Source organism: Opisthocomus hoazin, chromosome 8 (assembly GCF_030867145.1).
Source record: "Opisthocomus hoazin isolate bOpiHoa1 chromosome 8, bOpiHoa1.hap1, whole genome shotgun sequence".
NCBI classification, from domain to species: Eukaryota; Metazoa; Chordata; class Aves; order Opisthocomiformes; family Opisthocomidae; genus Opisthocomus; species Opisthocomus hoazin.
In genome coordinates, this window is record NC_134421.1 from 48,634,783 (window position 1) to 48,649,909 (window position 15,127).

General features: G+C 37.2%; 1 protein-coding gene across 4 annotated transcripts in view; it reads right to left on the minus strand.

The window, feature by feature from the left end:
* CADPS2 (calcium dependent secretion activator 2) overlaps window positions 1-15,127 on the minus strand; it is a 325,438-nt gene that overhangs the window by 74,798 nt on the left and 235,513 nt on the right. For 2 of the 4 annotated variants that reach the window (XM_075428324.1, XM_075428322.1), the window contains exons 15-17: window positions 11,245-11,308; window positions 8,902-9,025; window positions 6,314-6,334 (exon numbers count right to left, since the gene is read on the minus strand). In XM_075428324.1, coding sequence (XP_075284439.1) covers window positions 6,314-6,334; window positions 8,902-9,025; window positions 11,245-11,308 — 209 coding nt within the window. The remainder of the gene's footprint in view (window positions 1-6,313; window positions 6,335-8,901; window positions 9,026-11,244; window positions 11,309-15,127) is intronic. The other 2 variants (XM_075428325.1, XM_075428323.1) reach the window with 1 other exon arrangement.

Consider the following 15,127-nt stretch of genomic DNA (forward strand, 5'->3'; position numbering starts at 1 on the left):
AATGAAACAACAAATTTGAAGAGGTAAAAGCAGAATAAAAAAGGCAGATATGAAAAGAAGTCTCAATTTTTAATTACCAATCAATGGCACCTAATTTATGATTTTTTGTATTCTAGTTCTGGCAACTCAGTTGGTATTTTCATCCTTTCCCTCACTTCTAATTTCTCTTCAAAAGGGGGAAGAAGTAATGTTCTCAGCACTTTCTGTTCTGTGGAACAAAACTCAGAAGTAACAAACATGGCAAACAGAAGAGCTCCATAATGAAGGGACTTGAATAACTGACATCCTAGAATGAGAGAAAACTGGCACTTGAAATAAATGTTTTTAAAAAAATCTAATAATTTTAGAAGTCTGAAATTTAGAGAGTTACTGGAAGATGACAATAGCAAATCTAACGCTAGCAGGTAAGGAGAAGGGAAAAGTGATGTTGACATTTATTAACTTTAAAACAAATTTTGAAGAAATGACTAATTGACGACACAAAATTAACAGAAAACAGCATAAAATGTAACACAGATTTTCAAAGGTAGGTCGTACTAGACTTGTGCAGTAGCTTTTCTTGACGTGATATTTTCTTGGAAAAGAAATTCAGTAGATCTCATCTATTCTGAGTTTAATAAAGATTTTGATACTGTGCCTCATTGGAAAACTGTCAGTTAAGCTGAAGAAAATGAGGATTAAAAAAGAAACTATGTGTTGGATAAAGAGGCTGCCTCACAAGAAAGACAATGGGTAGCATTGAGAAAGAGCAAAGCAAGGTTTCTTGAAGAATCCTTGATGATCCATCCATCTTCAGGCTGAGCTTCCTTAATATTTTCACCATTGATTTCAGAATAAATATTAGGAGTGGACTGACAACAACATTGTAAAACACTGGCAATAGACAGCAGGGTCAAAGTGCAGTAACAAGAACTGGGTGATTCCAAAGAAGGAGAGAGGGAAACAAAATTTAATACTTTAAGAGGGAGCACATTTGCTGTAAACTGGGAACTCGTCAGCTGGAAATGATCAGAACTCTGAAGACTGGGTTGAACTAACTTTTCACAGAATGGCTGTGCGCCACAAGCATGATATAGACAGGAAAAGACAAGTGTTCCTTGAGTATATTAGATTAAGCATTTCTGGTATAATAGTACTACTAGTACTGTGTAAGGCATCTCATGGGGATGACTGTACTGTTTTGGTCACCAATTTTCAAGAAGTTTAATAAAGAAAGGCTCCTAAGACGATACAAATGAAGAACAGGAGCCTAAAACTCTGAGACAAGGTGATGAAAGCCTAGGTTGAATAAGTACGAAACAATTACCTAAAAATGCATCATATGGCGAGGAGGAACTGGAGTTGATGAAATGCTAATGAAGGAGGGAACTATCCCTCCTTCATTACGGATATAGAACCAGGTTAGCATGCTAAAAACTAGGAACTACTTTGACTGTAAGGTGATTCCTACACCTATAGAGCAAACAAGACTTGAAATTGCCTTCACATGGATGAAGCAGGGGGTAGAAAAGGGGAAGAGCAGTGACAAAGACTGACTCAGCCCAGCTGCTAAGAGAGGATGTGGGTATCTTTATGAAAGAGGTATCAGTACGTGGATCTAAAAATTAGGGGTTCTTTTCCAGACCTCTACTCCAAAATTGAAAGCAGGGATATTTGCCCATATCCTCTTCTTTCCATTTAGTTGCACAACTGAGACCAAGAAGGTGCTATGCTGCTGTGCAACTCATTCATTTTTGTTTGTTCAGTGAAATGAACATGCATGAAGAGCTTTAATCAAGTCCTCTCCAGGTACAATGACTCTCTCCACTTGCCTTCTCAATTTCAATAATGTTTGTAGTGTTCTTCTTTTTAAGTCAGATAGATCCTTCTGAGCCTTGAGGGTATTTACATACTACCCTTCCTTTAGAAACCTGTATGTAATGATTATGTTAACGGTCAATGTCCTTTAAAAAACAGCAAACTGTTGAGTTGCTCCTGACCTTCTGTTTTATGGAGTTAACAGTTATTCAGCCTTTGGCAGTCTGATAGAAAGAAACATTGGGATGACAACTGTAATTTGTCTTTGAGCAATTGCACACTACACAGTAACTATGTGCTCTGATTTTAATAGAATTTAATCTCATTCCTTTTATTAAAACTGATTGGCAGAAGGAGCCAAGAATATTCAGTTACTAAAGACTTTTAAAAATCATGTGCTAAAAGACAACTACCTAATAATTCAAATCTTTACAATCTGTTTCTTGCCTTAAAAATGAATATCTATGGATAATGACAGATACTGCCCTGTTTGATTCACAGCCATCTACTGCTTTAATCTCTAACCCAGTCCCCTTTTTTCTCTACAGCAAGGTAATGCCCTTGTGCTGAAAAATATATTTACATGTAAGTTTCTATCACTTCTCTTAGGCAATGACAGCAGCACTAGCAGAGTCCACTACTCTTCAGCCATTCAGATTTGAAATAAATTTAAATGGGGAAAACCATTCATTTCTGAGAAGTAATAACTAAAGTATTTTATTATTCTGTGTGTTAATGGATGTGTATAAAATATAAGTAAAAAATACGAATTCTGTATAAGGAAGGCCATCTTTTTTGAAGGAAAGAAAACAGGTGAGGGAGGCACGCAAATTTCTATAAGCTGTTTATTGGAAGCTATATAAAATGCATCTGAAGAATGCTAGTTGTCTCTGGCCTCAGCTTTTAGCAGGTCCAGCTATGTTCGACATTATCTATAGGAAGAGTCAACTCAAGTTAAACACTGAATAAGACAGGAAAATGTGCCATACACAAAATGATCAAAGTACTTTCAGGTAGCGAAGTCTCAAAGGCAGCATGTGCTGAAATAAAAATAGTTTACACTTCAAAAGAGATTTTCACAAATTGATGCTGTGATCGTCTCCTTGACAAATTATAAACCCTTGCTGCAAACTACAAGGGCATTATATGAGAGTTCTTAGACATAGTTCAAAATTATAACAGTAGCTTTGCTGCTGTTCTCCCCATAATGGTAATTATACTGACTGAACAGATCAGCTGCTCCATGAGAATTTCAGCTACACATGACATAAGGAATGACATGCTGAACCTTGTATAATTGTCATTGCAAATGCAATTTTTATTGAAAAAAGCTGTTCTATATTCATAATAGTACAACGACACGGGAGTGCTAAATAAAATGTCATCCTGACTGCAAACAAATCCTGTTGATGCAAGTGCTGCTTATACCACTGTGTTTGCCATTAAGAAAGTAACCACCGTCTTCTGGGAAAGCATTCAGAGTCTTGTTCAATTGAGACTGCGAAAATGAGCGCACTTGGGGAACAGACCTGGGAACGTGGCAACCACACTGCTGAAAAAGGATTCTTGCAACAAAAAGAATTTGCATGTTCACCTCTGTCTTACCTAACAAAGACACTCCTGCGATCCAAGATTCTGTACACAGTATCTAGTGCACATGTTAAAGGGTAAATAATAGTTATCAAGAAATAGGTTCTTCCTTATTTTCCACGACAATGCAATATATGGTATTGGGGCTAAGCATACTGTACATCAAATTCATGATGAAATCTGTAGGAGTTTAGCTAGCAACACCAACACAAGCAGGATTTGACCCTCTTAGGCAGGCTAAAATATAATTTTATGGGGATTCCTTTCAGCTGCTTCATCTTTTGCATCAGAGAAACATGTTCAATGGGACACAAAATTCTGGTTGAACACAGTCTATTCACTCCTTTCAATAAAAGTAACTTTTCTGAGTTACCTGATTAATTTTCAGCTGCATTTTTCATCAGAAGCAGAATTTAATTAAGCAATTAAATTATAAACACAGCGTATAAACCTCGAGCTTCACCTAACTTGCACAGTGAATTTCCATTTACTCACTGTATGTGATAGGCTTTCCTCTCATCAATTACCTAATACAGTTATTTGCAAGGTCACTTACAGGACAGCTTTACTATCCTATCTTAAGAACACGGCAATAGTTTCTTTCAAAGCATGCATAAACCTAATGTAAAATGACTGAAATCAGGTTCGGTCTTTTTTCTTTTTTCTGTGCTTGTAACTGTATGTCATCTGTGCTTAATCATCCATATTTCTGACATAATGAGCCTCAGAAAAAATAAGAACAGCAAGCATGTGTGGCACAACGAAGATTTGTACTTGAAATGATGCACATTATATAAAAGTGTACAGCTGCGGTTTTACAGAATCACGGGGTTGGCAGGGACCTCTGTGGGTCATCCAGTCCAACCCTCCTGCCGAAGCAGGGTCTCCTACAGCAGGCTGCACAGGACCTTGTCCAGGCGGGTCTTGAATATCTCCAGAGAAGGAGACTCCACAGCCTCCCTGGGCAGCCTGTTTCAGGGCTCCGTCACCCTCAGAGGGAAGAAGTTCTTCCTCATGTTCAGATGGAACTTCCTGTGCCTCAGTTTGTGCCCATTGCCCCTTGTCCTGTCACTGGGCACCACTGAAAAGAGTCTGGCCCCATCCTCCTGACACCCACCCTTGAGATCTTTGTAAGCATTTATAAGGTCCCCTCGCAGCCTTCTCTTCTTCAGGCTGAACAAGCCCAGCTCCCTCAGCCTCTCCTCATAGGAGAGATGCTCCTGTCCCCTCACCATCCTCGTAGCCCTCCACTGGACTCTCTCCAGTAGCTCCTCATCTTTCTTGAACTGGGGAGCCCAGAACTGGACACGGTACTCCAGATGGGGCCTCACTAGGGCAGAGTAGAGGAGAACCTCCCTCCATCCGCTGGCCACACTCCTCTTGATGCATCCCAGGATACCGTTGGCCTTCTTGGCAATCAGGGTCAAAAGACACAAACTCCAAATTAGTTTTCTCATTTCACAAATTAATTTCAACATTTTTCTGATTTTCTAATTTGAAGAGATATTTTCTTCAATACCTACAGGTGTAGAAATACTAAATGGAGTATTTGTGCTGTCTTACCTAGTCAGGAAACTTTCTTATACTGCATTTGTATTTGACGGTGTGAGACAGGTCCTTTCAGAGCAAAATTGCTAAAGAGGCCTCCAAGTGCTCTCAATCACCTGCTTAAGAAACCTCTCCCTGTTGATCAGAGGGGGTCAGGAGATTATCTGATGAACATGAGCTCATATAAACTAAAAGGCTGTGGCACGAATGTCCATACCACCACTGCATCATCTGCTCTCTTTTTTAACAATTCCAAATAGAGCTCTTCTATTTCCAGGGCATTTAAAGCTTTCAGATGAAAACCAGTGGAATTTTTGGGAACCAATGGAATTTTTTGACCCTTCAGCTACAACCACTGACTTTAAAAAAAGTAGTTTCTACAATTTGCTAATATTTTTTGCTTGTTTACTGGCTAAAGAAGCTGTTCCTCTGAAAATGAACCATCTCTCTCCTTTCAAGCCCCTCATTGGCAAGGGGGCCCATTCTGAACTACTTTCATGTGACCTTTAAAGTCATCACCCCAGTCTGTCTTTCCAGATGGAAAATAATTTTGTCTTGAGAAAACTACCAGCTAAATGTGCCTTCCCATAACTGTGGTTGATATTTGTGGAAACCCCACAAAGCATCATGATCAGGCTTCCACTGGCTCTGTGTACATATTTAAAAAAGGTAAGACCAAGCAGTGTGTGCATCTATATAAAAGTATATATATGCACAATCCCCGATACTTCTATGCAGCCAGTACTACTCAGCCACAACCACTTCAGCTATGCTCTTTTTACGATCACTCTGTTAAATATTTGGATATAAGCACTCAAAAAACCTCTCTGTACTACTGGAGAATATATAACATATCAGCTTCATGAAATTAGGAACACAAAGAAATAATCACCCTCGCAACACTAGAAAAAGAAACATATTACTAAACAAAGCCATATAAAAGAAATGTAAAACCAGCTTTACAAAATTAGTTCTCCTATCAAGAGCTTCATCAATAAACACAGTAGTCCCATCAAAAAAATGGATACCATTTTTGCTGATGACTATGAAATTACATTTCTCTAAATAGACAAACTGATATTGAATTTAACAGCCAAACTTTTCTCCACCACTTAGTTATACCCCTTTCACAGAAACTACAATTGTACCAAATTCCAAAATATAACATTATCTAAATTGCTAATAAATATGCACATCATAGTTAAGTATAAGTGTAAATGAAGAATGCATAGACTATACTACATCAAAATTAATTTTAATATTCACACATGTTCTGATAAATATCTTGATTTTGTTGAAATCAACAAAAATAATAAAGCAACAGACACAACACACTAAATCTGTAATACATGCAGACATGCACACACATAGTAATCACCTGTGTCCTTTTCTGCTGTTGCTAAATACAAAACAAAAAAAAGAGAGAAGAAAATCATTACAGAAATGGACTATTTTAGTTTCATTAGAGTAAAATAAATACCAAATAAGGACTTAAAAACTTTTAAATATCTTGAGTATAGCGGTGGGAGTCCTGACAGCCAGCTCACCCAAGTTCTGAATTTTGTCAGCTGAGGCAGAAAAAGTGTATGTGTATAGGTTGTATATTTTTATTTACTATTTCCATGTAGTCTCTATTTCAGGCACACTGGCTGAGATTGCATCCATATTGTGCCTGGGAATTTAGAAACATAAATAACAGTAAAAGAATATAAGAATGTAAGAATGTAAAAATATTATTTTTGTTAGAGACCTCTTTGCACATCTACTTTTTAGGTAGTTACTATTCGTCTATAGCTGATGTTGTCATGCAACAGTTGCACTTTGACTGATACGATGATGTTCACTGAAAAAATAGTCAAAGAACAGCAAAAAAATCCAATTGTACGACAGCTACATTTGAGGACATCAGTAATGTTAACAAAGAGAATGACTATATGCTTTCTGTATGCAATCTGAGGAGTAAGCAAACAACGTAAATAGTAACACACATTACGTTCAAGAGAAGAACGTACTTTCAGTGCACAGATAAAATAATACTCCTATAAACCTAAAGAAGCAGAATGGAACCTATTGCTGAAAACTATTACATTTATACTGGTAAAAATGCAGGATACTTGTAATGACCTGAGTATAGAAAGAGACAAATCTAGGTCTCATTGCTACTGAAAACCAATGTGTTTAATTTTCTGATGTTATGATGCTGGAGTCCTTAACTTTCAAATTGTACCCTACTTTATTCTCAGAAAAGTACTCAACCTATTTCTTGTTGAGGTACTAGACTTACATATGCAATTCTCTTTTGTGCTTTGGGTTTACAATTACTTGAGCGTAAAGCTACTTACAGAAACCTAGTTGTGTTTCAACCAAAAGACAATAAACCAAAAAAGAAATCTGCAAGTCAAAATATGCCATGGGATGGACGGTAGTTTTATGTGTTGCTCCAGCTTACTGAAGTGTTAACAGTGCATATTTTAAAGTGCAAAATTTGCTGCTTGCAGTGGAACTGCCACAATTCTCTAGGATACAGTTAAAAATCCTGAGCAGAGATGTATTTATCTCACTGTAAAAAACTCTTCCAATCCAATTTAGTGTCAGCGAGTTTAGATATCTGTTGCATGCTTTTATCATCTTTTAAAAATGTTTCTATTTTTATATCCATTTTTTCAACAGGTTTGCTAAAAAACTGAAATACCAACCATTAAAAAAATCCCCTTTATGAATACAGAAAGATAAAACTAAGGAAAACAGTACTTCTGCTTTTTCGTTGTCCAGAATAGATTTAATATTCATCCTTCTTTAACACAACATGATATCATAATTAATTATGATAAACTGGTTACTAAAATGGTTCCATGTTGTTACTCCCGTGATATAATACTGGTTGCTATAGTGATAAGATGGGGTTTTTTGTTAATCACTTGTGAGATTGGTTAACTCATGTTTTTCAGAGAATTTGAGCAGAAACGGAAAAAGGAGAAAAGTTTGCTTTATAATATTGCTAAACATGTGAGGCTTCTTCATTTTGCTGCTTTGATAACTCCATTTTTTCTAGTGCATTGCTAGAAATACATACTGTAGAAGAACGTATCATGCATAAAAAATGGATTTTTTTAAGGTAGAATTCATGCTTCATATATTTGCCTACGAATTGACTCTACTTTCAAAAAAACAGTTATATAGATGCGCACACACGGTCTTCTATTCCTGAATATATCTGCACAGGTATATCTTAAGCTTTCTGCACTTCATGGAGAATTTTGACAAGACAATTGGCTATTATGACTTCCTTTTTGTTCTACATAAGGTTTACAAATATTAAAATGACATTGTGTATGCTAGCCAATCTTTCTGAGCAAAATCTTCATTAATTTCATGGTATACATTCTAGCAGATATGTAAATTCCAGAAAAACTGCTGATTACCATTAGATCTAGTACTTTATCCCATTAGTTCATTCTGGAAATCAGGATGTAATTGAAGTTTTGATGATCATATTATTATTATACATCTGACAACAGAACAGCAAAAATAAGTAAGACTTCTCTATCCTCCTGCCTTATAAGTACAGCAGAAAAGCATCTATACCCAGAATTTTCAAGTTTCAAGGTACTGTTACTGCTGATAAGAAAAGAAAATCCTGTCAGTAGCTAATTACTAGAAATAGTTAGAGAAATAAAAAATAACCCATAAACAACCTTTTAGATTGATGGAGAACTCAAAAGTAAGAACAAAGGGCAACTTAAATTAAGAAGTCCTAGTCTTCCATTCAAACAGGGTCCCAGGAGGCATATTAAAGCAATGAATAGGAAAAAGCTCCATAGTTCACCAGCTGAGATTTTAATGAGACATTTCCCCTTGCTGTGGAAGGGGTTTGTTCAGGAAAGGGAAAAGGCTGCTCACAGAATATTCAGTTAATAGGCATTGTTGGCTTTTACAGCCACTTTGGCAGTTGATTGCTGTACTAACCTTCTATTTTGGCATACTCTGTAAGTCGAGTGTAATTGATCAAGGCAGCCTTCTCCAGACATTTTCTAACCACTTTCTTCACCTCTTCTGCTGGTATGGGAGTGGCAATATCTTTCATTAAAACCTGTGCCAGAGACAATTATACCGCTTGGTTACACTCATTACCCAAAGCCCAAAGGAAAAGGATAAAAGTAGCCTAAAGTTAACTGCAGATCTGATAATGATTAAAGCCAGAAGTCAAAAAGGAACTATTTCAGCTGGTGGAACTAGATATTTGTCTTTGAAGGTTTCTGTTCAACCCTGACTTGTCTGCCTATATGGCATTTATATACCATACCCCTACCATTTGGCACCTTGCAGCATGCCACTCAGGCTTCACTTGGGTGACGCCAAGAGCAGTATAACAAGAGCATTCCATGAATGGGCTGGATCATGGTGCCCACTAAAGTTGTGGAGGTAGAAATTTGCTTGGTTCTCACCTGTGGAAAAGTTTCCACCATTGCATAACCATTGATTTTTCAACAGTGTAAAGGAGAAACTGTGAAGACCACCATAAGAGCTAGATAATACTGACTTGCTTTTCTTCCTTCATAAAGTTATTCCAAATCAGTATGTCCATGCTATGAAAAAGAGTCATCTATAGTAAGGAGGGGAAACACTCAGCTTCTGGCGGAATATTTTATTATGGACAAAGAGAAGAACGGATCATGAAAAGCTCTTCTTAAACCTGCAAGTTTTTAGAGCCTATTCATTTTTAAGATATAGGACTTTGATGGAATGGATCATCTGTTGCAAGTGAGGTAATCTGAGAATATACCTCTTTATACACATGCAACTTTATATACCCTGGATTGCTAACACTGAAGTTGATAATCAAAAAAAAAAAGGAATAAATATTGTTAATAATTCACTTGCATTTTTACTTTAATTCTATACTCCACTAACTTTCAACAGGCAGGTGTAGACAAAACTCAGTATGTTTTTACCACATGTTAGTGTAAATAATAAAATTTCAGACAACTCACGACCTTTTAAAAATGCTTCTTCAGTGGATCCGCAGACAAGAAACACCCTTATAAAACATATCTAAAAGTTACTGTTACAGGGAGAGAGCAAGAGATATGGTCTGGCAAAGGATATGGTAGAAAAGAAACAGGGTCAGCACCAGAGAAGCTGTTAGGAAGGCATTGTTTCAAAGCAGACTTCTCCCATTACTTGCACACAGATATGATGTAGCTAACTTTGTTAACTTGCACCTTTTTAATGAGTGACTTCTGTGTTATAAACAAGTGAAAATACAGTATTCAAAACCATTTATTCTGGATCTAATTTTTTTCCAGAATTTTTAAAGGCAGGTAAAAAAATGTTTGTAACCCGTTGTGCATCCACAGGTATAGGCATGTACATTCACTCCCAGTCAAGACTGACAACGGTGTTGCTTGACAGCCAGCTAGAGAGCACCACTGCCATTCATAACAGCAGGGACAGTGAGAGGAAATGGCTGTTTCATATAACGCAAAGGAATCTACAGCACTACAATCACTGAGATTATAAGTGAAAGAAAACTTATATACCCAGACTCCCCACGCATCTTTGAACATGGCAGAGGTTTTCTAAGAGTGAATCTCCACCCACGGAGTGTTCCGCAGTGCAGAACAACTGACACTCCCCGGGATCGGATCTCTCAGATTTTGGCAAAGCCAACACAGACTGGGATCTAAGCTTTTTTTCAATTCATACCTTCATCAGGCTCCTGCTGATACAATTCCTCTGAAATCTGTGCTGGAATTTCAAGTTCTCTTTCCTCAGAGATGACTGAGATGCTTTACCATTATGAGATCTTCTCCCCCAGTCAATACCAGAGGATTTGCCAGGGAGGAGTTTACATTCATAGCTGCCCATGTCAGTTTTGCTGCATATAGCTTTTTCTTCTTAAATTGACACAGGTTATGCATTCATGGAAGACTATTTGGATTATATAGAAGCTTTTTAATGTTACATATCAGTATAGACAACATCAGCAGCACAGAAGCCATAGAAAGCAGGAAAAGGGGGGTGTAGAGTAGACTTGTACTGCTGTAGAGGTAATGCTGGGTAACCGTTAAATTATATAGAAAGAGAGCGTCACTACAGTGGCTTGAAGTGAAAGCCAAATAAATAAGTCCTACAGAAAACAGCTGTTTGCCTCTGTGGAAGATACTGAGAAAAAAAACCTCCTAGTGAACAATTAAAACCAGTAGTAAAATACCTGAGAAGACACGAGTCTGTTCTCTGTAGCCTGAAGGCAAAAGAAAAATGCAGGCTTAGCACTCAACTAGAATTAAAAAATGTTCTCAAACTTACCCTTTCAAGTAACGAAAGTGTGGCTTTCAAAGCTCCTTCAGGACGTCCAAAAGGGAAACAGTATCTTAAAAAGTAAAAAAAAAAAAAAAGAGGAGGAAGAGAAAATTATCAGAATTATAATACCTAAGTTAAGAAATTACTTTGAGACATAACTGTACACAACTTGCATTAAATTATTGTCCTGGTTTTGGCCAAGATAGAGTTAATTTTCCTCCCAGTAGCTGCTGTGCTTTGGATTTAGCATGAGAAGAACGTTGATAACACCAGTGTTTTCAGTTGCTGCTATGAAATCAAGGACTTAAAAAGTTTCCAGCTTTCTCATATTCGGCTAATGAGCAGGTGTGCAGGAGCTGGGAGGGAGCACAGCCAGACAGACAGCCCAAGCTGGCCAAGGGAAATATTCCATACCATAGACTTCATGGTCAGTTCATGAATGGGGGTAGGCCATGGAGAGAGAGCTATCGGCTCTTCTTGGTTTCCCCGAGTTTTGAATCCTCTCTTGGCCAGGAGTTTGAACATTTTTCAGGCTGCGAATCAGTCATCGGGTGGTGAGAAAAATTATATTGTATATAGTTTGCTTTGCATAATCTTTATTATCATTGTTATTATCATTACTATTTATAGTATTATTAGTAGTATTAGTATTTCCTTTGTTGCCTTATTAAACTGCCTTTTCCCAACCCACAAGTTTCCTCTTTTGTCCATTTCTTATACCCATCCCACTGCGGGGGGAAGGGGAGGGGTGAGTGAGCGGCTGTCTAGTGCTTAGTTGCCAGCTGCTGGGTTAAACTAAGACAATTATGTTAGCAGAAGACTCCCATACATGAAGTACTAATGAAAGCAGAAAACCTCTTCAGCAGTCTGCCATGAAGCATATATATAGTACAGCAGTATCGGCCCACCAGTAGCTCAGGCCTAAATACAGAAAAAAATACAAAAGACAAAAGCATCACTTCCACTTTTTCAACTATGAAGGATATTTAATGGTCTCTGAGGAGCTTCACTGTTATCTTCCTGGAAAGAGGTACAATTTCCCATGTAGCCATGACAGCTACTGGAGCTGTGAAGCAGAAGTTTGTATATTATATCTTGTTTTAATAATGGATTAAGAGAAGGATAAAAGGTTAGATATTTAAGTTTCTAGAGATATATGGGAATAAACATGCCTGCAGATATTCCATAACTTTTACTGTTATATCGTAAATAGCCTGGAAAAACATTTTATGTTATCTTAAATTTTATCAGCTACAACTTAAACCATATCCACTTCTGTCTTGATACTTCTAAAATTATGTAAATTAAAAACTGATCCCATTCATAGCTTTGTTTTTCATTTTTGTCTACAGAATGATCCAATTTATCAGCTCAGTGGGACTACAATGTTCAGGAAACTGTAACCTCTCTTAATCCTGTCTATAAAATCTTGGTGGGATATCCCCAATTGGAAAAAGGATTTTTTACTTTGCTGAGATTATTTTTTTCTTATTATTACTCACTGAGAATGGTAGGCTCATATTCTAATATCTTCCAGTAGTAAAATCTTTTCCAATAATAAAAGGATTCAGACCAGTGAATTTTAGATAGACATTCTGGTCAACCAAAATAAAGCCCTGTAAATGAGTTCAAAAAAGGATTTCCTGCAGTGAGAATTCCAGTATTTGCTTTGCCTCATTTTGTTTCTTTCTTACTGTAGTGCTACCAATTATTTGGGACAGGTTAACAAATTAGCAAAGCAGATTTAATGACCTTTAGGCATTAAGTCATCTTAAAACAGAACACATCTTTAGGTGTTTTCTCCCCTCCTCCCTTTTCAGCATATTTCCACAATCCTTGACTTGTCTTTCCCGATGTTTATTCCTATCAATCTCTAATGACAGTTTTTGAACAAATGTCACTCATTTCTTGATTATACTTAATATTTCAAATCAAAGACTTCCAGACTGCATCTTAATCACAAGGGAGCCAGGCTGATAGCAATGAAAATTAGAAGTAAAAAGGCTATAGAGGAGTATTAAAACTGGAAGCTAGGGGTTATCTGACAGGCATGGGAGAGTATGTTTTTCAGATGGGTGTGACCTAGTGATCTAGGAGGACACAGCAAATTGTCCGTGCATCTCTGAAAAGGCAGAAAGAGAAGTACACTCTTCAGTTAAACTGGCCACAATGACAGCTCACCAGTGCATGCAATGCTAAGCAAGGGAGGAGCGAGGGCAAAGCTTAGACGAGTTCCGACATATTACAGAAAGTGCTGGTGATCCTTGAAAGTCTGTACCACTGACCCCCTAATTAGGATGATGAGAGTGATTAGGAAATGTTAAGTGAGATTAGAGGAGCTGCAGATTGATGACAGATAATAATAGTAAGAGATTTCAACTACACACATGTACACTTGATCAATGTTTCATTAGGATGAGATATAATGATAATATTTTGGGACACAGTTTTGAATTGCTTCCTTGGACAGCTAATTTAGGACTCACAAGAAAAGATGCTATTCTGAATTTGGTCTCAAATGTGAATAGGACATAGTTTGAGAGGTGCAGAGCAGGAGAGGTGCTCTGTAGCAGTGATCATAAAACAATAAAATTCAATAATGTAGCTCAAGGCAACAGGCTAAAAAAATCAGTATGTGTAAATTCAGTAAATGTATATTAAATTTCAAGAATAGGAACTATGAAAAGATGAAGAACTTAAAAAACAAAAGCCAAAATCTTAAAGGAGCAACCATAAAAGCAAGAAACCTACAAGCAGCCTGAGGGAAAATTCAAAAAGCAGGAGCCCAAGTCAAATGCACACCACAATTGAAAAAACAAAGTGGTCGAAAAAAACAAACAAAACACCCTCTATGTGACTGCTTGAGAAAGATAAAGAGGTTATTGTAGGGAATCTGCCCTTCAGAAGCTGTAAAATCTACCCGAACAAGGAGGACATAGAAGTCTGTAATATGTTCCAGGACACATGTAAACAGCACATGCTCAAACAGACAGTTGCCAGAACAGTGGAAGGAGGAAGCCAGTTTGGGAGACGGTGGGACTGCCCAGTGACATGAAAAAAAAGGGCACTCAGGGACAGTAAGGCCAAAGCAGAGAAACTCCGTGCACGCTTTGCATCCATCTTTACAGCTGAATGTATTTTTTGAAATATTCAGCATTTCACTGTTATCACAGCAATTTTGATCGACTGAAATACGGAGTGGTTTTAGTATCATGTTTTCTTAAGAAATTAGTCTCACAGTCAGAATTATTCTGTGTTAATTAAGGATACATGTGATCTTTTTATATTACCTGAGCGTACATTTCTTTAAAAGTCTAATGCCAATTCTTTATCAGGATGTCCTATACAGTGATTCTATACGCTTTATAAATTCTGATACCAGGGCACTATTTATTCTTCCTTCTACCAGTACTATGCCAGCATCCTCACTTAAATCCAGATATTCCACCTATTTTTTTTTTCTTTTCTAACAATTGCTTAGAGAAAGATATAGTAATTACTCTTCACCTGGCACAGCACTGTTTGTCTATCTTGATTAAACAGGATTTTAATGAAAAACTTAGAGTCCTCTGAAGGATGGAGGCATTCACCTTGAATGACACATTTAATTGCTCTCAAGGAGGAGTTTCTATCTTTGTTTGAATTCCCTCAAAACCCACCAAGACTAAGGCAGAAAGATCCTGTGGTCACTGACACAGCCCAAGCTCATCAACACACTCTAGTGTATAGGTAAGCAGAAATTATGGGTTTTACCTTCATTTGTTCCAACCAAAATAATTATTTAGATGTTATTAGACATTTTGTAATTAGTCTTATGCACACAAAGGCCTGAAGGTGAACAGAAATGTTCTGAAGATGCCCAGCCTTTTTTCTTGTTCCCCCATCTCCC